Raw genomic sequence first — 22,411 nt, 5'->3', positions numbered from 1 at the left:
ACTCTTAAGCCTTTTTAAATTACATGCCTAATTTAGTTATTTTATTTGAAGAGTATATGTGTGTTGTATACCATAGTTATTCTGTAAGTGAGAAAAGTATGATATGACTATTTGACGATTTCAAATAACCAAAGATATCAAGGCATATATGCAATGTTTAAACTCTGAAAAATCCTGGAGTAACCAAATCTTTATGCCCACATGGGTTATGACTAATCACCAATAAAATCTCTGATCTGAAAAAGAGGCCGTGACAGGTTGACATGCTGCAAGATAAAGTTAACAGAGAGTGATTTTTTTTTTAATCTTAAGAAACATGGGACAGATTTCCAAAAGTAGGGCTGGTGAGTCTAAGGAGGTTAGTAGGTGGGAACAAAGATGGCATTAAGCCTCCTTTGCTCTCCCTCAATGCAGTTGAGCCCTAAGTAATTTGTCAGCGGTCAGACAGTAAATCAATGGCAGAGCCAGAGACCTGATTCCCAAGTCTGTCTGCTTTTGCCTAGACAACACTCCTTCCTACAGCCTAAATCCTCGAGCACATGACTGATTAGGATGTTATCTTTTTAACAATTATTAATTTCATAGCTTCTTCCTCCAAAGACATCTTAACATGGAACCGCACCATATCAATGAGTTTTGCCCACTACACTTTAGAGTCCTGTATGTTGATGCAAACAGGACTTGCTTTTTCCAGCCCTTTATCCTTTTGAGCTGGATGGGGAAACTTGTGCAATCTTCACTGTATTTTTTTTTCATTGTATTTTTGGTTTTCCTACCAGAAGCTCAGTGTGTTGAAAAATCAACCCCTTCAGAGAAAATGCTGCATTAGCCACATGTCAAATGATGCATAGGACACTGAAGGAGCTCTTAATCCCCGGACCTCTAGAAAACTATCAAAAGTAACTGAAAAAAATCTAAGCTCCTCAGGGAAATTTCTGACACAGAGGCTTTCCAGCATCATGAACAAATGGATCAAGAAATGTCTGAGGGAAGTGTACACACCATTCCTTTAAAGATAAGACTGCATCTCAGATATGCGTAATGCAGAAAAGACTTAACTTTCAAATGAGGAAACTTAGCTCCACTCCAACTAGCTTGCGTTAGTGGTAAGATAGAGGCTGCTCTATATGGCTCTACCAAGATGTCAATGGCAGTCATTGATCAGCTAGACATAGGGACAAGCTGGCCTCACAACCTTATACCAACCTAAGATATTGGGGTGATCTTCCCTTGGCTCAATATACCAACTTCAGGGCCATTTTTTGCCAGCAGAAAGCAGAAAAGGAACATCTCAGGATGCACAACTTGGCAAAACATTAGCATAGCTCTTCCTAACTCTGATTCAGTCTGTGATGGGCCAACACAGCATATGGCAAACAGTTTCTAGCCATACCACTAGCTAACTCACCACAGGTTATTTTCATTTCAATCTAATTCGTGTAGACTGCTGGAAATCCAGCTGCTTTATTGTATACTGATATTTTTACAAAAATAAACATTTACAGTACTGAATAGCACAGTCAAGTCCTGGTCTATGATTAGGACCTGTAGGAGTTATGGTAATACAAATAATAGTGTACCAGCTATGCTTTACACACTGAATCTTTTCTCCTGTATTTCCTTTCGTAGTTTGCAGTTTCCTGCTATATGAGATTTTTTTTAGGTTACAGTCAACAAATTTGAACATAAAACCTCCTGTTTCAGTCGGGAGTTAGCATCAAGGTTAATCACAAGGTTCCTGTCCGAGAGTGTTTGCTTCATTCCTCAAAGCACCTGTGGAGATGTGCACCCAACCATGTATTTTGTTTTCTGTCTTAATAAAGGAAAGAATAATTGGGCCCAGGGCAAATTAAGAAAAGACAAGCTTCTGTTGTCTAGTCATGATGTTAAGATGGGTGAACTTGGTTTCCTGCATGTCTGGATTTGATTACATGTGAACAGATGTGAATTGAAAGTGTCTCTTGATAAAGATAGGGTGTGAGAATCTTGGCTAGGGGCTTAGTCTAAGCACCGGTTTTAGAATATATCATTTTCCTAGAATCATGCATTCAAATACTCTCAGTGCTGACTAAGCCCTTCATCCTTCTTAGGTAGATAAAATGAGTGCATCTACCACTACAATTGGCACTAAAAGGACCTTTTGCTGTCAGTCTCATCTGATGGGCCAAGGACTTTATTTACATAGAGACCAAATTAGCTCTTACATGACTACAAAACACAGCTGAGATTCATTATGGGAAAAGTTTGCTTTGTAGCTGTCTGTGCTGCAGGGTGGATAAAATTTTTTAAAAATTAAAGAGGAAAAAAAGTGTACTGTAACGCAATATTTTTATTTACAAATTTGCTAGCTCTTTACTTTCTTCCCATTTTACACCCTTTTAATAGAATTTCAGATATTACACAGAGATTTTTCTATGAAGAAGTTTCACACTTAGAATGTTCATCTATGCTTAAAATAGCAATGCCAAGGCTTCATTAACATTTTTACTGTAAAAATAGCACTATTCAAATCCTACATCGATAGAAAATACCCCTGCACTCTATTTGCAACCAATATCACCTTCCAATGTATTAAACTTTGACAAATAAAAAAGTTGAAATGCTCCAGCCAAGCTACACTCCTCCATCAGGATTTGCAGCCTGAAATCAATGGGACCATGCTCCTAAGTCACTTAGGTACTTCAGAAAATCCCACTATTCAGAACCTAACGTTAGGCCTGTGTGCAGAAATAGGCCATAGTCACATTGTTAATTAAAGTATAAATAACTTTTCATTGTTTACATTGAAGCAATTTTGTTTTGAAGTAACAAAGATTTTTGTCACTAAGAAAAAAGCTTTCAATAAAAATAGGGACTTTTAAATAAAAATAAAATGTTAGCTCCAAACACTGCAAACATTTACACACATAGTTAACTTACTTGAGGTCAGTGGAACTGCTCATGTGAGTAAAATTAGTTATCTGCTTAACTGTTTGTTGGATCAGGGACTTAATTTTATTTGTTTGTTTGTTTTTGCTGTTTAGTAATTTCTGTAAAATTCAAATAACATCCTATTAGTAGTGATTATTTTAAAAAATAGTTAATTATAAGTTAACAACATCACAAATTTTCAGATTCATTTTACAAAGCCTCAACCTCATTTAAATATTTTTAAATTGGGTCATTTAAAAAACGATGAAAATTAATTATTTAAATCATCTTTACTTAAATCTCTCCATCCTGCCTTCCTGGACATGTTTTGAGGACAAACAGAATGAATGTTTATTCTCCAGAGCACTCACCTTTTACAAGTTTATCCGAACAGGGACCATTACATTACCTAGGGTTCCCTTTCTGCAATCCAAAATTGCCCATAACCACACTCCATACCTAGGCACTCATGATACAGGTGATCGGGTGCCCACATGAAAAGCAACCCTCCACTGCTGGCCAAGTTGGTGCCAACCCTGAGCCTTTGTCCAGTCTGGGAACTAAGAAGCTGGGGTTTCCCAACAGGTGCCAATCCAGGGTTTGGTGGCCTGCTGGGCCTCTTGTAGGCTGACACTTCCAAGACAATAATGTCTGATTGCTGATTCCCCTGGTTGGGTTTTCCCTTGAGTCAAGGACCCTCCCTTACCCTCAGGCAGTTGTTAGTGTGACATCACCAAAGCCGTTTCAGTGGCTAGATAATTGTTAGCATGGTAGCACAAGCCCCATAAGTCAGAACCTCTCATCCCGGGCTCAGAAACAAACTGTGTAGATGTACCCTGTATGACCTCAGACAAGTCACTTCACCCCTCTGTGTTTCTGTTTCCCTACCCATAAAATAGGGATCCCTCTATTTACCTTCCTTTGGAAAGTGCTTTGATGAAAATTGCTATGTGAGCTAAATATTGTGTTAAAAATATATTATAAAAATATATAAACCTTTCTTTGAAAAGCCTCTTTTCTACAAAAGCACCTAGCGTAACATACATAATTAATAAATAACAATTTAATTCCTTTGGGGGTATTGTATAGCCTTTGCCAAGCGAGCTAACACAAACATTTAATACTTTCATTTAAATTTAATATTTTCATTTCCTGAAGCAACATTAAATTCCAACTAGACTGAGCCACTATAAAGGACTTTTAAAAATATATTATTTCTTTATTTATTTAAGCAAAGGGCTTTTATTAAACAATAACAACAACAAACCCTCCCTATATTGATTCCCCACACATATGCTCTCCAGTTATGAGTAGGCCGCTGTATTAAAACTCTGCTTCTTTTCCACATTGAACTGTTGTGTAATTATTGCCTTCTCAGAACATTTCAATTTGCTTAAAGTACTTGTCTGCCAATGGAGACATCGTGGAGAATTAGAATGTACCCACGCACAGTCAGATGGGGGAGGAGCCTGCCCTTCCCAGGCCATCATACATACTCTATTTGTGGCCACTTAAAATTGCAGGCAGTCCCTGTGTTTTGGGGAGTGCTGGAACTTCTTTCCTGACAGCTGCAAATTTCCCCAAAGAGACAGGAAGAAGACAGGGCCATGCTACAGCCTGCTCATACACAAAAGAAAGCTCGGGGAGGGAGCGTGACTCTGCACCACCCCTACTTAGGACTGTGCATTAAAGGCACAATCAAAGCCATAATGCGTACGGTAGGGTGCATGACTAGACGTGGGACACAGGAAATATAATGGCTCTCTGACCAATCAAAAAAGCTATATCTGGAAAGAAAAATGGTGCCATCTAATAGTTATTTGTTATTTCTTGATGCAGCTTCCTAGCCCTTGCAGAGTGGCAGGCCTTGAGTGGCCCACGCTGATAATGGTATTGTTCAAATAAGGCAGCTGTAACTGCACACTTCATGAAATGACTCCACACAGCAACTCCATTCCATTAGTTCCCTATACACTAAGAAACAACAAGAAAAGGGGCTTTTATCTGAGCTCTATACAAAGCAGGCAGCCTGGAAGCACTAACAGATATACCAGGAACGGCGGGGAAGAGTATATTGGTGCTTAAAGAAAGCTTTAATGTGAAAGAAAGCGTAAAATCAAATGAAGTAAAAATCATAAATGAATCAAACTGTACCATAGAATCTCTAATAATAAGAATATTGCGGCAGGCATATATTACCGACCACCTGACCAGGATGGTGATAGTGACTGTGAAATGCTCAGGGAGATTAGAGAGGCTATTAAAATAAAAAACTCAATAATAATAATAATGGGGGATTTTAATTATCCCCATATTGACTGGGTACATGTCACCTCAGGACAGGATGCAGAGATAAAGTTTCTTGACTCCTTAAATGACTGCTTCTTGGAGCAGCTTGTCCTGGAACCCACCAGAGCAGAGGCAATTCTTGATTTAGTCCTAAATGGAGCACAGGATCTGGTCCAAGAGTGAATATAGCTGGACCACTTGGTAATAGTGACCATAATATAACTAAATTTAATATCCCTGTGGCAGGAAAAACACCACAGCAGCCCAACACGATAGCATTTAATTTCAGAAAGGGGAATTACACAAAAATGATGAGGTTAGTTAAACAGAAATTAAAAGGTACCGTGCCAAAAGTGAAATCTCTGCAAGCTGCCTGGAAACTTTTTTAAGACACCACAATAGAGGCTCAACTTAAATTCCCCAAATTAAAAATCATAGTAAGAGAACTAAAAAAGAGCCACCGTGGCTAAACAACAAAGTAAAAGAAGCAGTGAGAGGTAAAAAGGCATCCTTTAAAAACTGGATGTTAAATACTAGTGAGAAAAATAGAAAGGAGCATAAACACTGGCAAATGAAGTGTAAAAATACAATTAGGAAGGCCAAAAAAGAATATGAGGAACAGTTAGCCAAAGACTCAAAAAAAATTTTGCTATTACTTTTTAAGTACATCAGAAGCAGGAAGCCTGCTAAACAACCAGTGGGGCCACTGGACGATCGAGGTGCTAAAGGAACACTCAAGGACAATAAGGCCATTGCGGAGAAACTAAATGAATTCTTTGCATCGGTCTTCACGGCTGAGGATCTGAGGGAGATTCCCAAACCTGAGCCATTCTTATTAGGTGACAGATCTGAGGAACTGTCCCAGATTGAAGTATCATTAGAGGTGGTTTGGGAACAAATTGATAAATTAAACAACAATAAGTCACCAGAACCAGATGGTATTCACCCAAGAGTTCTGAAGGAACTCAAATGTGAAATTGCAGAACTACTAACTGTAGTCTGTAACCTAATATTTAAATCAGCTTCTGTACCAGATGACTGGAGGGTAGCTAATGTGACTCCAATTTTTAAAAAGGGCTCCAGAGGTGATCCCGGCAATTACAGGCCTGTAAGCCTGACTTCAGTACCAGGCAAACTGGTTGAAACTATAATAAAGAACAATATTGTCAGACATATAGATGTACATAATTTGTTGAGGAAGAGTCAACATGGTTTTAGTAAAGGGAAATCATGCCTCACCAATCTACTAGAATTCTCTGAGGGGGTCAACAAGCATGTGGAACAAGGGGATCCAGTGGATATAGTGTACTTAGGGTATGTCTGCACGACGAAATTAGGTCGAATTTATAGAAGTCTGTTTTTTAGAAATCGTTTTTATATAGTCGATTGTGTGTGTCCGCACACAAAATGGTCTAAATGCATGAAGTGCATTAACTCGGCGGAGTGCTTCCACGGTACCGAGCGTCAACTTCCAGAGTGTTGCACTGTGGGTAGCTATCCCACAGTTCCCTCAGTCTCCACCGCCCATTGGAATTCTGGGTTGAGATCCCAATGCCTGATGGGGCAAAAAACATTGTCGTGGGTGGTTCTGGGTACATGTCGTCAGGCCCTCCCTCCCTCCCTCCGTGAAAGCAACGGCAGACAATCGTTTCGCCCCTTTTTTCCTGAGTTATCTGTGCAGACGCCATACCACGGCAAGCATGGAGTCTGCTCAGCTCACTGTCACCATATGTCTCCTGCGTGCTGGCAGACATGGTACTGCATTGCTACACAGCAGCAGCAACCCATTGCCTTGTGGCAGCAGACGGTGCAATAGGCCTGAAAACCATCGTCATTGTGTCCGAGGTGCTCCTGGCTGCCTCGGTAAGGTCGGTCAGGAGCGCCTGGGCAGACATGGGCACAGGGACTAAATTAGGAGTGACTAGACCAGGTCATTCTCTTTAGTCCTGCAGGCAGTCCTATTGTACCATCTTATGGTGAGCAGGCAGGAGATGAGGATGGCTAGCAGTCCTATAGCACTGTCTGCTGCCAGCCAAAGATGTAAAAGATAGATGGAGTGAATCAAAACAAGAAATAGACCAGATTTGTATTCATTTGCTCCCCCCTCCCTCCCTCCGTGAAATCAACGGCCGACAATCATTTTGGGGAGGTCTGTCACGGGCACCTTCAAAACTTTAATGGAGATTCAGTCCTGCCTGAAATACCAGAGGGAGGGATAGCTTAGTGGGTTGAGCATTGGCCTCCTAAACCCATGGTTTTGAGTTCAATCCTTGAGGAGGTCATTCTGTGTGACAGTTGTTTTTGTTTCGCCTTGATGTAAAGCTACCCCCATGTTGATTTTAATTCCCTGAAAGCCAACCCTGTAAGCCATGTTGTCAGTCGCCCCTCCCTCCGTCAGAGCAACGGCAAACAACCGTTCCGCACCTTTTTTCTGTGCAGATGCCATACCACAGCAAGCATGGAGCCTGCTCAGATCACTTTGGCAGTTAGGAGCACATTAAACACCTTGTGCATTATCCAGCAGTATATGCAGCACCAGAACCTGGCAAAGCAAAACCGGGCGAGTAGGTGACGTCAGCGCGGTGACGAGAGTGATGAGGACATGGACACAGACTTCTCTCAAAGCACGGGCCCTGGCAATGTGGGCATCCTGTTGCTAATGGGGCAGGTTCATGCAGTGGAATGCCGATTCTGGGCCCGGGAAACAAGCACCGACTGGGGGGACTGCATAGTGTTGCGGGTCTGGGACGATTCCCAGTGGCTGCGAAACTTTCACATGCGTAAGGGCATTTTCATGGAACTCTGTGACTTGCTTTCCCCTGCCCTGAAGCGCACGAATACCAAGATGAGAGCAGCCGTCACAGTTCACAAGCGAGTGGCAATAGCCTTGTGAAAGCTTGCAACACCAGACAGCTACCGGTCAGTCGGGAATCAATTTGGAGTGGACAAATCTACTGTGGGGGTTGCTGTGATGCAAGTAGCCAACTCAATCAAAGATCTGCTGATATCAAGGGTACTGACCCTGGGAAATGTGCAGGTCATAGTGGATGGCTTTGCTGCAATGGGATTCCCTAACTGTGGTAGGGCCATAGACAGAACCCATATCCCTATATTGGCACCGGAGCACCAAACCGGTGAGTACATAAACCGCAAGGGGTACTTTTCAGTAGTGCTGCAAGCTCTGGTGGACCACAAGGGACGTTTCACCAACCTCAACGTGGGATGGCCGGGAAAGGTACATGATGCTTGTGTCTTCAGGAACTCTGGTCTGTTTCAAAAGCTGCAGGAAGAGACTTTATTCCCAGACCAGATAATAACCACTGGGGATGTTGAAATGCATATCGTTATCCTTGGGGACCCAGCCTACCCCTTTAGTGTCATGGCTTATGAAGCCAAACATAGGCAGCCTGGACAGTAGTCAGAAGCTGTTCAACTACAGGCTGAGCAAGTGGAGAATGGTGGTAGAATGTGCATTTGGATGTTTAAAAGCACACTGGTGCAGTTTACTGACTCGCTTAGACCTCAGCGAAACCAATATTCCCACTGTTATTACTGCTTGCTGTGCGCTCCACAATATCTGTGAGAGTAAGGGGGAGATGTTTATGGCAGGGAGGGAGGTTGAGGCAAATCGCCTGGCCGCTGGTTACGCGCAGCCAGACACCAGGGGGTTAGAAGAGCACAGGAAGCTGCAGTACGCATCAGAGAAACTTTGAAAACCAGTTTCATGACTGGCCAGGCTACGGTGTGAAAGTTCTCTTTGTTTCTCCTTGATGAAACCCCCCGCCCCTTGGTTCACTCTACTTCCCTGTAAGCTAACCATCCTCCTCTCCTCCCTTTGATCACCACTTGCAGAGGCAATAAAGTCATTGTTGCTTCACATTCACGCATTCTTTATTAATTCATCACACAAATAGGGGGATAACTACCAAGGTAGCCAGGGAGGGGTGGTGGAGGAGGGAAAGACAAGGCCACACAGCACTTTAAAACTTTAAAACTTATTGAATGCTAGCCTTCTGTTGCTTGGGCAATCCTCTGGGGTGGAGTGGCTGGGTGGCCGGAGGCCCTCCCCCCACCGCGTTCTTGGGCATCTGGGTGAGGAGGCTATGGAACTTGGGGAGGAGGGCGGTTGGTTACACAGGGGCTGTAGCGGCGGTCTGTGCTCCAGCTGCCTTTCCTACAGCTCAGCCATATGCTGGAGCATATTAGTTTGATCCTCCAGCAGCTTCAGCATTGAATCCTGCCTCCTCTAATCACGCTGCCGCCACCTTTCAGCTTCAGCCCTCTCTTCAGCCCGCCACTTACTCTCTTCAGTCCTCCACCTCTCCTTGCATTCATGTTGTGCTTTCCTGCACTCTGACATTGTCTGCCTCCACGCATTCGTCTGTGCTCTGTCAGTGTGGGAGGACAGCATGAGGTCAGAGAACATTTAATCACGAGTGCATTTTTTTCACCTTCTAATCTTTGCTAGCCTCTGGGAAGACGATCCTATGATCCTTGAAACACCTGCAGCTGGTGGAGGAAAAAAAAGGGACAGTGGTATTTAAAAAGACACATTTTATAGAACAATGGGTACACTCTTTCACGGTCGACCTTGCTGTTAACATTACATACATAGCACATGTGCTTTCATTCCAAGGTTGCATTTTGCCTCCCCCCACCACGTGGCTAGCCCCTCACCCCTCCCTGTGGCTAACAGCGGGGTACATTTCTGTTCAGCAACAGGCAAACAGCCCAGCAGGAACGGGCACCTCTGAATGTCCCCTTAAGAAAAGCACCCTATTTCAACCAGGTGACCATGAATGATATCACTCTCCTGAGAATAACACAGAGAGATAAAGAACGGATGTTGTTTGAATGCTAGCAAACATATACTGCAATGCTTTGTTCTACAATGATTCCTGACTACGTGCTACTGGCCTGGAGTGGTAAAGTGTCCTACTGTGGTGGACGGAATAAGGCCGCTCTCCCCAGAAACCTTTTGCAAAGGCTTTCGGAGTACATCCAGGAGAGCTGCGAATGCCAGGGCAAATTAATCGTTAAACATGCTTACTTTTAAACCGTGTATACTATTTTAAAAGGTACACTCACCAGAGGTCCCTTCTCCGCCTGGCGGGTCCGGGAGGCAGCCTTGGGTGGGTTTGGGGGGTACTGGCTCCAGGTCCAGAGTGAGAAACAGTTCCTGGCTGTCGGGAAAACTGGTTTCTCCGCTTGCTTGCTGTGAGCTATCTTCCTCGTCCCCAAAACCTGCTTCCGTGTTGCCTCCATCTCCATTAAAGGAGTCAAACAACACAACTGGGGTAGTGGTGGCTGAACCCCCTAAAATGGCATGCAGCTCATCATAGAAGCGGCATGTTTGGGGCTCTGACCCGGAGCGGCCGTTCGCCTCTCTGGTTTTCTGGTAGTTTTGCCTCAGCTCCTTAAGTTTCACGCGGCACTGCTTTGGGTCCCTGTTATGGCCTCTGTCCTTCATACCCTGGGAAATTTTGACAAATGTTTTGGCATTTTGAAAACTGGAACGTAGTTCTGATAGCATGGATTCCTCTCCCCATACAGAGATCAGATCCCATACCTCCCATTCGGTCCATGCTGGAGCTCTTTTGCGATTCTGGGACTCCATCATGGTCACCTCTGCTGATGAGCTCTGCATGGTCACCTCTGCTGATGAGCTCTGCATGGTCACCTGCAGCTTGCCATGCTGGCCAAACAGGAAATTGAAATTCAAAAGTTCGTGGGCCTTTTCTTGTCTACCTGGCCAGTGCATCTGAGTTGAGAGTGCTATCCAGAGCAGTCACAATGGAGCATTCTGGGATAGCTCCTGGAGGCCAATACCATCTAATTGCATCCACAGTACCCCAAATTCGATCCGGCAAGGCCGATTTCAGCACTAATCCCCTTGTCTGGGGTGGAGTAAGAAAATCAATTTTAAAAGCCCTTTAAATCGAAAAAAAGGGCTTCGTTGTGTGGATGAGTGCAGGGTTAAATCGATTTAACGCTGCTAAATTCGACCTCAACTCCTAGTGTAGACCAGGGCTCAGATTTTCAGAAAGCCTTTGATAAGGCCCCTCACCAAAGGTTCTTCGCAAAGTAAGCTGTCACAGGATAAAACGGAAGGTTCTCTCATGGATTGGTAACTGGTTAAAGGATAGGAAACAAAGGGTTGGTATAAATGGTCAGTTTTCAGAATGGAGAGAGGTAAATAGTGGTGTCCCCCAGGGGTCTGTTCTGGGACCAGTCCTATTCAACATATTCAAAAATGATCTGGGAAAAGGGGTAAAACAGTGAGGTGGCAAAATTTGCAGATGATACAAAATTACTAAAGATAGTTAAGACCCAGGCAGACTGTGAAGAGCTACAAAAGGATCTCTCTAAACTGGGTGACTGGGCAACAAAATGGCAGATGAAATTTAATGTTGTTAAATGCAAAGTAATGCACATTGGAAAGCATAATCCCAACTATACATATAAAATGATGGATTCTAAGTTAGCTGTTTCTACTCAGGAAAGAGATCTTGGAGTCGTTGTGGATAGTTCTCTGAAAACATCCACTCATTGTGCAGCGGCAGTCAAAAAAGACAACAGAATGCTGGGAATAATTAAGAAAGGGATAGATAATAGGACAGAAAATATCATGTTGCCTCTATATAAATCCATGGTATGTCCACATCTTGAATACTGTGTGCAGATGTGGTCACCCCATCTCAAAAAAATATTTTGGAGTTGGAAAAGGTTCAGAAAAGGGCAACAAAAATGATTAGGGGTATGGAACGGCTTCTGTATGAGGAGAGATTAATAAGACTGGGAATTTTCAGCTTGGAAAAGAGATGGCTAAGGGGAGATAAACTTGAAGTCTATAAAATCATGACTGGTATAGAGAAAGTATATAAGGAAGTGTTGTTTACTACTTCTCATAACACAAGAACTAGGGGTCACCAAATGAAATTAATAGGCAGCAGGTTTAAAACAAATGAAAGGAAGTATTTCTTCACACAACACACAGTCAACCTGCGGAACTCCTTGCCAGACGATTTGTGAAGGCCAAGACACTAACAGGATTCAAAAAAGAACTAGATAAATTCATAGAGGATAGGTCCATCAATGGCTATTAGCCAGGATGGGCAAGAATGGTGTCCCTAGCCTCTGTTTGCCAGAAGCTGGGAATGAGCGACAAGGGATGGATCACTTGATGATTACCTGTTCTGTTCATTCCCTCTGGGATACCTGGCACTGGCCACTGTTGGAAGACAGGATACTGAGCTAGACCCAGTAGGGCCGTTCTTATGTGCTAATGCAGTGCATCTTGGTGGATTCAATTTCACACTGCAGATTAATCAGTGGTGGTGGGTGAATAGTACAATATAATTTAACTGTATGCTGCATCCTTCTTAAAGACACAGAATTCCTTAATGGGACATGGAGAGGGATAGTCAAATGATGGCGAGAGATGGAAAATCTGTTATCTTATGATTTCTTTGCTGGAACTGACTCTTCCCCCAGGTTTTTAAGTCTGTCCGCAGCCTAGGGGTCCTTTTGACTCCTCAGTGCTAATGAAGGTTCATATATCTGTAGTGACATAAGTCCCCCACCTCAATCTATGAGTGACGAGATTAAGCCCAATACTATTGGATAGTAGCAGAACACAGCGATCCATGCACAGACTAAAAATACAGTTCACCAAAATGGAAACCAGCTCTTCAATTACCACCATAAAACTGAGTCCTCAGTAAAACTGCCTTCCCCACAAACATCTGCATGAAGAAGCTGTAGCTCAGCAACTCCTGGTTAAGTCATACCAACAAGGGAGAATAGGTCAAAGCTGAGGGCCCTCAGCCCCCTCTCTTAACTCAGGAGGTCTCCAGCTGGAGTGCCTGTGCTGATCATATCTGCCATAGCATGGGACAGGGAGAGAAGTGATCTCACACCTCTACATGTACCTGGTCATGTATGGCTTTTATATCAAAACCAACACCTTAGACTCCAGCCAGAAATCAAGAGGCAGGCAGTACAAACATCCTAAGGTGCAGATGTCTTGTTTTCACACTGCGATACACTGCTTACATGGGCAGCTGCATTCTGCACTAGCTTAAGTTTCTGGCTTGTCTTAAGGTAACCTTATGCAGGGCACATTGCAATTATCCATTTTTGAGCTGGGAAAAAGCCTGGATGGTAATTGAAAGGTTTGTGTTTGAAAGAAACAGTCATAATCTCCTCGCCAAATGAAAATGGGGGGAAAGGGCAGTCCTGAATGCTGTTGCTTGGATCCAATAGCATCCCCTTGCAAACTCTGGTAACAAATGGCATCAGTAAAAAGGACAGAGATAATACTTTCCATATCTTGCAGTCCCTTCCCCCAACCTATAAGCATCACTTCAATTTTATCTGCATTGAACTTCAACCAACTAGCCCTCATCTATGTTCCAGTCTCATCCAAACACTGAGCCATGCATTCAGCAGACTGGATGAATCGGGTGAGATAGAGATATGGATCCCGGTGTTCTCCGCAAATGGCCAGCATTGCGTCCCAGGCACCTTCACAGATCCATCTCTCATTGAACTCATTCAAAAAGCTCCCATTGGCTTCAATGGCAGTTGACCTAACTCCCCTAGGACTTCCATATAGAAATGAAGTGCCAACCTTTGAATCCCGGCGCAGTAAGTGACCTATTTTCACTAAAAGACATCTGGCCCCAGCCCTTTCCACCTTTATACTAAATGCATGGCCCTGCCTTTACTTAGACTCTTCCCCAAATTTTCTCTGCCATCTGCTTCAGGCTACCACCACCACCTTTGCCTTGAGCCTCCCAGCACTATGCTCAAATGCTGTACATGGCTTCAGATGCACACCACAATTTGTCACACATCTAAGAACAGAGCTAAAGACTAGGAGAACACACTTCAGGGGCTCAAGGTGGAGACAGTAAGGTGGGCAAAGACCATTAAGAAAGAAGGGTCCTGTCAAATATAGGGGGTAATGAAGGAACAAAAAAATCAGCTCTCCATTTAATCAGGCTCTTTGATACGTGAGATACATGTGTTGTAGCCTTAGAAAAACAACGGGCAAGGGAAGAGATTGTAACATATTTAATTTATCATTCAGATTGATCCAAATATTCAGGTTTCGTTCAGATAGACGGGGGTTGGAGCTGATGCCAATTTGTCCACTTGAAGGAATCAGCATTATAAGTGAATGCCTTTCTAGAAATAACCAGCTAAAATGGCACAGAAGAAGGACAATATGTTAATTGCATCTTTTAAAGATTAAATTGAAATGATTTTAATAGAATCCAGACTTGTATTTCAAGCAATTAATGTGACAACCTACACATGTCCTCATAAAATACATAGCAGCTCCTCATTGCAGTGGGGCAACATTTCTTAACAGATCAAATACCCTGTCCATTCTCACAGGTAATTTAACTGCAATTTTACATTAATCAGATGTAGGTACTGTACACACCACAAATTAAATTAGGTGCCCTGAGGGTTTAACTCAAACAGAGGAAAGCATAATCATCAAAAAATATTATAGAGAGACTGCAATTGTATAAGATCCCTTATGCTTTTTGAACAGCTCTTTGATATAAAACGTTCAGTGTTTTTTGTTCTTGTTTTTCTCTGTGTCAAGGTTCCTTCCCCACTCTGAACTCTAGGGTACAGATGTGGGAACCTGCATGAAAACCTCCTAAGCTTACTTTTACTAGCTTAGGTTAAAACTTCCCCAAGGTACAAACTTTTTTACCTTTTGCCCTTGTACTTTATCGCTGCCACCACCAAACGTCTAACCAGTATATTACTGGGAAAGAGCCCATCTGGAAACATCTTTCCCCCCCAAAATCCTCCCAACCCTTACACCCCCTTTCCTGGGGAAGGCTTGATAAAAATCCTCACCAATTTGCATAGGTGAACACTGACCCAAACCCTTAGATCTTAAGAACAATGAAAAAGCAATCAGATTCTTAAAAGAAGAATTTTAATAGAAGAAAAAGTAAAAAGAATCACCTCTGTAAAATCAGGATGGTAAATATCTTACAGGGTAATTAGATTCAAAACATAGAGAATCCCTCTAGGCAAAACCTTAAGTTACAAAAAGACACAAAAAACAGGAATCTACATTCCATTCAGCACAGCTTATTTTCTCAGCCATTTAAAGAAATCAGAATCTAACACATTGCTAGCTAGATTACTTGCTAAATTCTAAGACTCCATTCCTGTTCTGTCCCCGGCAAAAGCATCACACAGACAGAGAGAGAGAGGCTTTGTTTCTCCCTCCCTCCACCTTTTGAAAGTATCTTGTCTCCTCATTGGTCATTTTGGTCAGGTGCCAGCGAGGTTATCCTAGCTTCTTAACCCCTTACAGGTGAAAGGGTTTTTCCTCTAGCCAGGAGGGATTTTAAAGTGTTTACCCTTCCCTTTATATTTATGACACTCTGAGATTTGTTTTGTTGTATTGTAAAACACTTTCACAATTCATAACTAAAAAAGGTGAAAAATGCACACTGAAGATGCTATCAGAATAAATGAATAAAAAGAATAGCTCAGAAGCCTTAGGCATTTGGTTGAAGAATTTCCAAAGGGGTTTAAATAAACCTTCTTTAACATAGATGGGGTGTTAAGGGGTAAATCTCCTAAACAAACAATGTAATTGTGTGTTTTTCTTGTAAATAATATAGTATCACCTTTTCCAAACTCTGAGGCTAAAACTATATTAAAATTGTATCTCTATTTAAATTTTTACCTTTCAAAGAAAGACTAAAGACAGTTTTTCAATTCAGTAATCTTTTTTATAACACCTACTAGTTCAGGAAGAGACTTTTTTCTGTCTTTCTCCAGGCAACAAGAATTTCAGTGTGACAAGGAATCAATAGTATATTGTCAATGGACTCACTGGTATTTATAAAAATAAGTTTATCGTGGCATCACTTAGAAATGCTAAACCTAGCAGAATTCATTTCATTTCTGATTGCAGAGGTGCAATATTTTATCATCAGAATGTGTCCATGCTGGATGTAAATTTTCTAAAATGTTAGCCAGCTCTGAATGCTTAGGAAGGTACTGGGTCTGATATTCCACTGCCATTTACCTTACATAATTGTTTACACCATGCAAGGTGTGTGCTAGAAGCTACTAACTCTGAATTGTAGCATTTTATACCCACTTTGCTCTGCCTTTATACAGGTGCAAATGACTACACAAGATGCAAGGTACTAGAAGATCAAACCAGTTTCTGTTTTGATTTTTGTACAGCCATACTGGCAAACTTAGTCATTTGGTCAAATGACACAAGCTTTCACTAATTTGTTCAAATGACCATTTCATTTGGAAATTTAATTCCCATTGATTTAGTCAATCTAATACATCAATGAGCACCGTCAAAAATTCTACGGCTGTCAAGCGATCAAAAAAAATTTATTGCGATTAATCGCATGATTAAAAAAATTAATCACACTGTTAATAATAGAATACCATTTATTTAAATATTTTGGATGTTTTCTACATTTTCAAATATGTTGATATCAATTACAACACAGAATACAAAGTGTACAGTGCTCACTTTATATTTATTTTTTATTACAAGTATTTGCACATAAAAAAACAAAAGAAATAGTATTTTTCAATTCAACTAATGCAAGTACAGTAGTAGAATCTCTTTATCATGAAAGTTGAACTTACAGATGTAGAATTATGTACAAAAAATACTGCATTCAAAAATAAAACAATGTAAAATTTCAGAGACTGCAGGTCCACTCAGTCTTACTTCTTGTTCAGCCAATCGCTCAGACAAATAAGTTTGTTTGTATTTGCAGGAGATAATGCTGCCCACTTCTTGTTTACAATGTCACCTGAAAGTGAGAACAGGCATTCTCATGGCACTGTTGTTGCTGGCGTTGCAAGATATTTACGTGCCAGATGCACTAAAGATTCATATGTCCCTTCATGCTTCAGCCACCATTCCAGGGGACGTGCGTCAAAGCTGATGGGTTCTCCTCAATAACAATCCAAAGCAGTGTGGACCGACACATGTTCATTTTCATTATCATTATCTGAGCCAGAGGCCACCAGCAAAAAGTTGATTTTCTTTTTTGATGGTTCGGGTTCTGTAGTTTCTGCATTGGAGTGTTGCTCTTTTAAGACTTCTGAAAGCATGTGCCACACCTCATCCCTCTCAGATTTTGGAAGGCACTTCAGATTCTTAAAACTTGGGTCAAGTGCTGTAGCTATCTTTAGAAATCTTATATTGATACCTTCTTTGCATTTTGTGAAATCTGCAGTGAAAGTGTTCTTAAAAAGAATATGTGCTGGATTATCATCTGAGACACGAAATATATGGCAGAAGTAGGGTAAAACAGAGTAGGGTACATACAATTCTCCCCCAAGGAATTCAGTCACAAATTTAATTACACTTTTCTTTTTAATGAGCGTCATGAGCATGAAAGCATATCCTCTGGAATGGTGGCCGAAGCATGAAGGCACTTATGAATGTTTAGCATATCTGGCACATAAATACCTTGCAGTGGAAATGCCTGTTCTCACTTTCTGGTGACATTGTAATTAAGAAGCCAGCAGCATTATCTCCTGTAAATGTAAACAAACTTGTTTGTCTTAGTGACTGGCTGAACAAGAAGTAGGACTGAGAAGACTTGTAGGCTCTGAAGTTTTACATTGTTTTGTTTGTGAGTGCAATTATGTAAAAAAAAAATTTGTAAGTTGCACTTTCATGACAAAGATTGCACTACAGTACTTTTATGAGGTGAATAGAAAAATACTATTTCTTTTGTTTATCATTTTATGGTGCAAATATTGGTAATAAAAATAATACACGCTTTGATTTAAATTACAACACAGAATACAATATATATGAAAATGTAGAAAAACATCCAAAATAGTTAATTAATTTCAATTGGTATTCTGTTGTTTACTAGTGCGATTAAAACTGTGATTAATCATGATTAATTTTTTTAATCACAATTAATTTTTGAGTTAATCCCCTGAGTTAACGGCGATTAATCAACAGCCCTACTATAAATGTAGCAGGAGCTAGGAGAAACAGACTGCAAAAGAAGAACTGTAAGTAGCAGGTGTGAGGATGAGCAGTGAAAAGCAGGACAGATGAGCATACAGAAAATCTGTGTGACCAAAGGATTGCAGTGCCTTTTTCCCCCCTATGTGACATACATTTGAAAACCACTTTCTCTGAGCTGCCAGTCCTGTGAACACCAGCCATCTGTAAGCATCTCTTCCTCTAGTGGTAGTCTCATCATAGCAAATATAATCAAGCAGAGAACTCTAGAACGGAATTTTTCAGCAGGTACAAGCTAGAAGGATGGTGAAATAAGAGCTGAACCAGAAAGTGTTCTGGTGAAGAGAGAGACTGATCGATTCATAGATTTTAAGGCCAAAAGGGACCACTAAATCATCTAGTCTAACCTGCTTTATAACACAAGCTATGGATTTGGGGCAGGGGGGAGTAATATGACGGAGGTCTATAAAATCATGACTGGAGTGAAGAAAAATGATTAGGGAAGTGTTGTTTATCCTTTCACATAACACAAGAACTAGGGGTTACCTGATGAAATTAAGGAACAGCAGGTGTAAAACAAACAGAAGGAAGTATTTCTTCACACAATGTACAGTCAGCATGTGGAACTCATTGCCATGAGATGTTGTGAAGGCCAAAAGTATACCTGTGTTCAAAAAAGAATTATATAAGTTCATGGATGATTGGTCCATCAGTGGCAATTAGCCAAGATCATCATGGATGCAACCCCATGCTTAGAGTGTCCCTAATCTTCCAACTGCCAGAAGCTGGGGATGAACAACAGGGGATGGATCACTAGAAATTGCCCTGTTCTGTTCTGTTCTTTCCCTCTGAAACATCTGGCAATGGCCACAGAAGACAGGATACTGGGCTAGATGGACTATTGGTCTGACCTAGTATGGCTGTTCTAATAACTGTCACCCCAATGAATTTGGCCCCAAACCATTGTGGGTTTTTGGGGAGGGAGAGTCAACTCTAGCATGTAACTTTTCAGCAGGGACAAGCTAGAGGAATGGTGGGAGGGAGACTTGCTTTAAAAAAATCAGTTAATTGCTAGTCTTTTAGATGTCTAGGATAAACATGTGGCACCTTAGAGACTAACCAACTTATTTGAGCATAAGCTTTCGTGATGAAGTGAGCTGTAGCTCACGAAAGCTTATGCTCAAATAAATTGGTTAGTCTCTAAGGTGCCACAATTACTCCTTTTCTTTTTGCGAATACAGACTAACACGGCTGTTACTCTGAAACCTAGGATAAACATGTTCACCCATCCCTGTTAAAGTCCCAATACTATTTGTGTTTTAGTCAGAGATTCCTCTGACTGCTTTATACACTAGGATGTGGAGTCAGAAATTTATTAAAACAGATAAATAATGTTGCTTACCTGTGAGAACCAATAGTAGAAGTTGCTTGTAGGAGTTACTAACATGCAGCCTGTGAGCAATTTTATCCATTCTTTAAGAAGTACATATTGATATACTTCATATTTTCTTAGGCCAGCAAACTGGCATACAGATTTACTCTCCAATATTTTATGTGAGGCCTGTGTTAAATTTGTTTTCGGGATATGTCAGTGTAATCTATGGATGCTATACGTCTTTGGTGCTTCTTCCCCTTTCACACTCAACAAAAATCTTTTATGAGAAGTACAATGTTTTGAGATGTTTATTCTTTTCCCTCTCGAGTTACAAGATAAAATATTAAAAATTTAAGACTAACCAGTATGAATTTTATTCCTGCATATTTATGCTTTAAAGTCACAGTTTAATATTTTCCTCCAATTAGTATGAATTTCCTTGTGTTTAAATACTATTATCACAGAGAAGAAACCTTTCAGGCTGCTACGCAGACCTTGATCTTCAACCATGATTAAAGCTGAGCTGTGCAAGTCTGGTCGTTATGGTTGAAATGTCTTCATCTCTTCCTACCCCACCTCTCTCTCTCTTTCTCCCCTTCTAGTTGCAATTATCTCTTTTAAAAAAGGCAGCTGCCTTCAACCAGAAGACTGAGAGCAAATGAGTCTCTTTAGAGACTTTTAAAGTAGAATCAGTGACTGAATACTAGATGGGGTTTCACAAAGGCACCCACTGGCAATGTCAAAAATGCCGTCGAGTGGCTGAGAATGAGATGAACACTCTGCGTAGCAGTTCTCAGTCTTATAGCCTTGCAGACAGCCCGCTTTCGGAAACAATTAAAGGAGTTGGAGACAGACAGTGTGCAGAGATATGAAGTGTTTTTTTCAGAGCAGCACAGTGGAGACAAAGCCACCCACTCTTCAAGGCAGGCTGCAATGCTTCCTGTATGCTAATGACTATATAGCTTTGGTTCTAGTTTCTAATTTGCCCTAACCTTATATCCCAAACCCCCAGAAACTTGAAGACTTCACCACATCAGAGTAAACCATTTTTATTAATCTCTGTAGCCAAGTCCTGAGCAAACAAAGGCAAACTGATTGATCTGAGGGGCCAGGAGAGGTGGTCACTTCAAAAGAGGAAATAGTATTGCAGGTAGCTGAGAATGATGGATATTTCACTACCTAAACACCTGTATAATTCTCCTTCAGAACTTATCTCTTTCCATAAAAGGGGGTGGGGGGGACAAAAATAAGTAAGATTTTTGCAGCAAATTTTGTTTAAAAAAGCATTCATGATTATGAAAAATGCTTATTCATGCAATATCTTTTTTGGGATGTGGTACAAACCACAAAAATGACTGCAGTTTGATTCAGCCTTGCAAAAAGCACCATGAAAATGTACTAGCCTGGGCACAAAAAGTATTTGTTCTCCTTTTAGTCGGCTGATAGGTAATAATGATATTTTACTAGCCCATCAAAAGCAATTTCCCTGTCTGGGTGAGTAAAGTTTTGCAAGACTGGCTGGAAGTGAATTATGCACAACGTGAGAGGCACAACTATACTAGATCCCTTTATAGCCCTATGGTGCATAAGAATTCTCTTAAAAGGATGACACAGCTGCCAGAAGTTGTTTTCCATGGATTCTTTTATACCTAAAAAAAATGAAATAGACTGAAAACCCAGTTGTCTTTACATCTAAGTTAAATCCTCCTTTGTGAATACTATCAGTAGCAATCTATTTTCTGATAATTCTTTGAACTGGTTTTCTGCCACTATATAATAATTTTACTGTAAAAAGGGAGCCTAGATGAATCATAGCAGACAATTTGAGATCATGTTTCTCGTCAGAAGTGATCTATTCCTCATTAATCACTTTGCCCTCCTTAGTAATAAGTGTCAATCATGTGCTTTGCTGAGCAACACCAGATGGAAAAGTCCTACCAAGTATAATAGAAATTTATAAAGTCTTTGTACATTTTTGGACCATCCAATATAATTTAATCCGCCTAAGAATTCTGTAGGGTAATTTAAAAAACTCCTGGCCATCATTCATTACTACCATCTATAAATATATATTAGGTCTAGTTGAAAATTTGCCATCAAAACTTTTTTCCGTGGAAAATTAGGCTTTCAGCTAAACAATTTTTTGTGGAAACTCTCTTTCTTCTAAAAAAAATAATTTTTACTTGGAAAACTGAAACCCAGAAACAGCTATTTTTCTTTAATGAAAAGTTTGAATTCCCTGCTGAAAATGTCAACACAAACACTATTTTTTCCTTTATGTACAAATTTTCTATCAAAAAAAGAACTATTATTCAACCGGCTCTAATATTTATACAGTAATTTGATGGAACCTGGTTAATTTTCTGTAGAACCAGATTTGTTTAATTTGTTTAAATTCCATAGGAATTTTCCATAATGGCCTCCTGAGAAGTGCTAAGCACTATCAGCTTCTATTGAAGTCAGGGGATTTGAATGCACTCAGGATTTTACAGGACGGGTCCCAAGGTGGTTTCCTGTGTAATAGGTATAAACAATCGTACTTTGAACCTCTGATGGATTTTCTCCCCTCTGGTATTTCAGCTGCTATTGAAGTGTCCTTTTCATTTGATGTTGGAAATGGCCCAGTGGAGATCATTGTCAGATCCCCCAACCCACTCGATGATGACCAATGGCATCGAGTCATCGCTGAGAGAAATGTCAAGCAGGCCAGTCTGCGGGTGGACCAACTGCCACAGGAGATCCGGAAGGCGCCAACGGAAGGCCACACACGATTGGAACTGTATAGCCAGTTATATGTTGGTAAGTAGCAGAAGAAATAACAG

At 41.0% G+C, this 22,411-nt stretch overlaps 1 protein-coding gene across 1 annotated transcript in view; it reads left to right on the top strand.

The window, feature by feature from the left end:
* Positions 1-22,411, top strand: part of CNTNAP2 (contactin associated protein 2) — a 1,133,690-nt gene that overhangs the window by 970,758 nt on the left and 140,521 nt on the right. The window contains exon 17 of the mRNA XM_077808720.1: positions 22,170-22,388. Coding sequence (XP_077664846.1) covers positions 22,170-22,388 — 219 coding nt within the window. The remainder of the gene's footprint in view (positions 1-22,169; positions 22,389-22,411) is intronic.

The sequence above is a fragment of the Eretmochelys imbricata genome, chromosome 2 (assembly GCF_965152235.1).
Source record: "Eretmochelys imbricata isolate rEreImb1 chromosome 2, rEreImb1.hap1, whole genome shotgun sequence".
In the NCBI taxonomy this organism is placed as follows: Eukaryota; Metazoa; Chordata; order Testudines; family Cheloniidae; genus Eretmochelys; species Eretmochelys imbricata.
The sequence above is the reverse complement of the archived record's forward strand: the minus strand, read 5'-3'. Positions and strand labels throughout refer to the sequence as shown.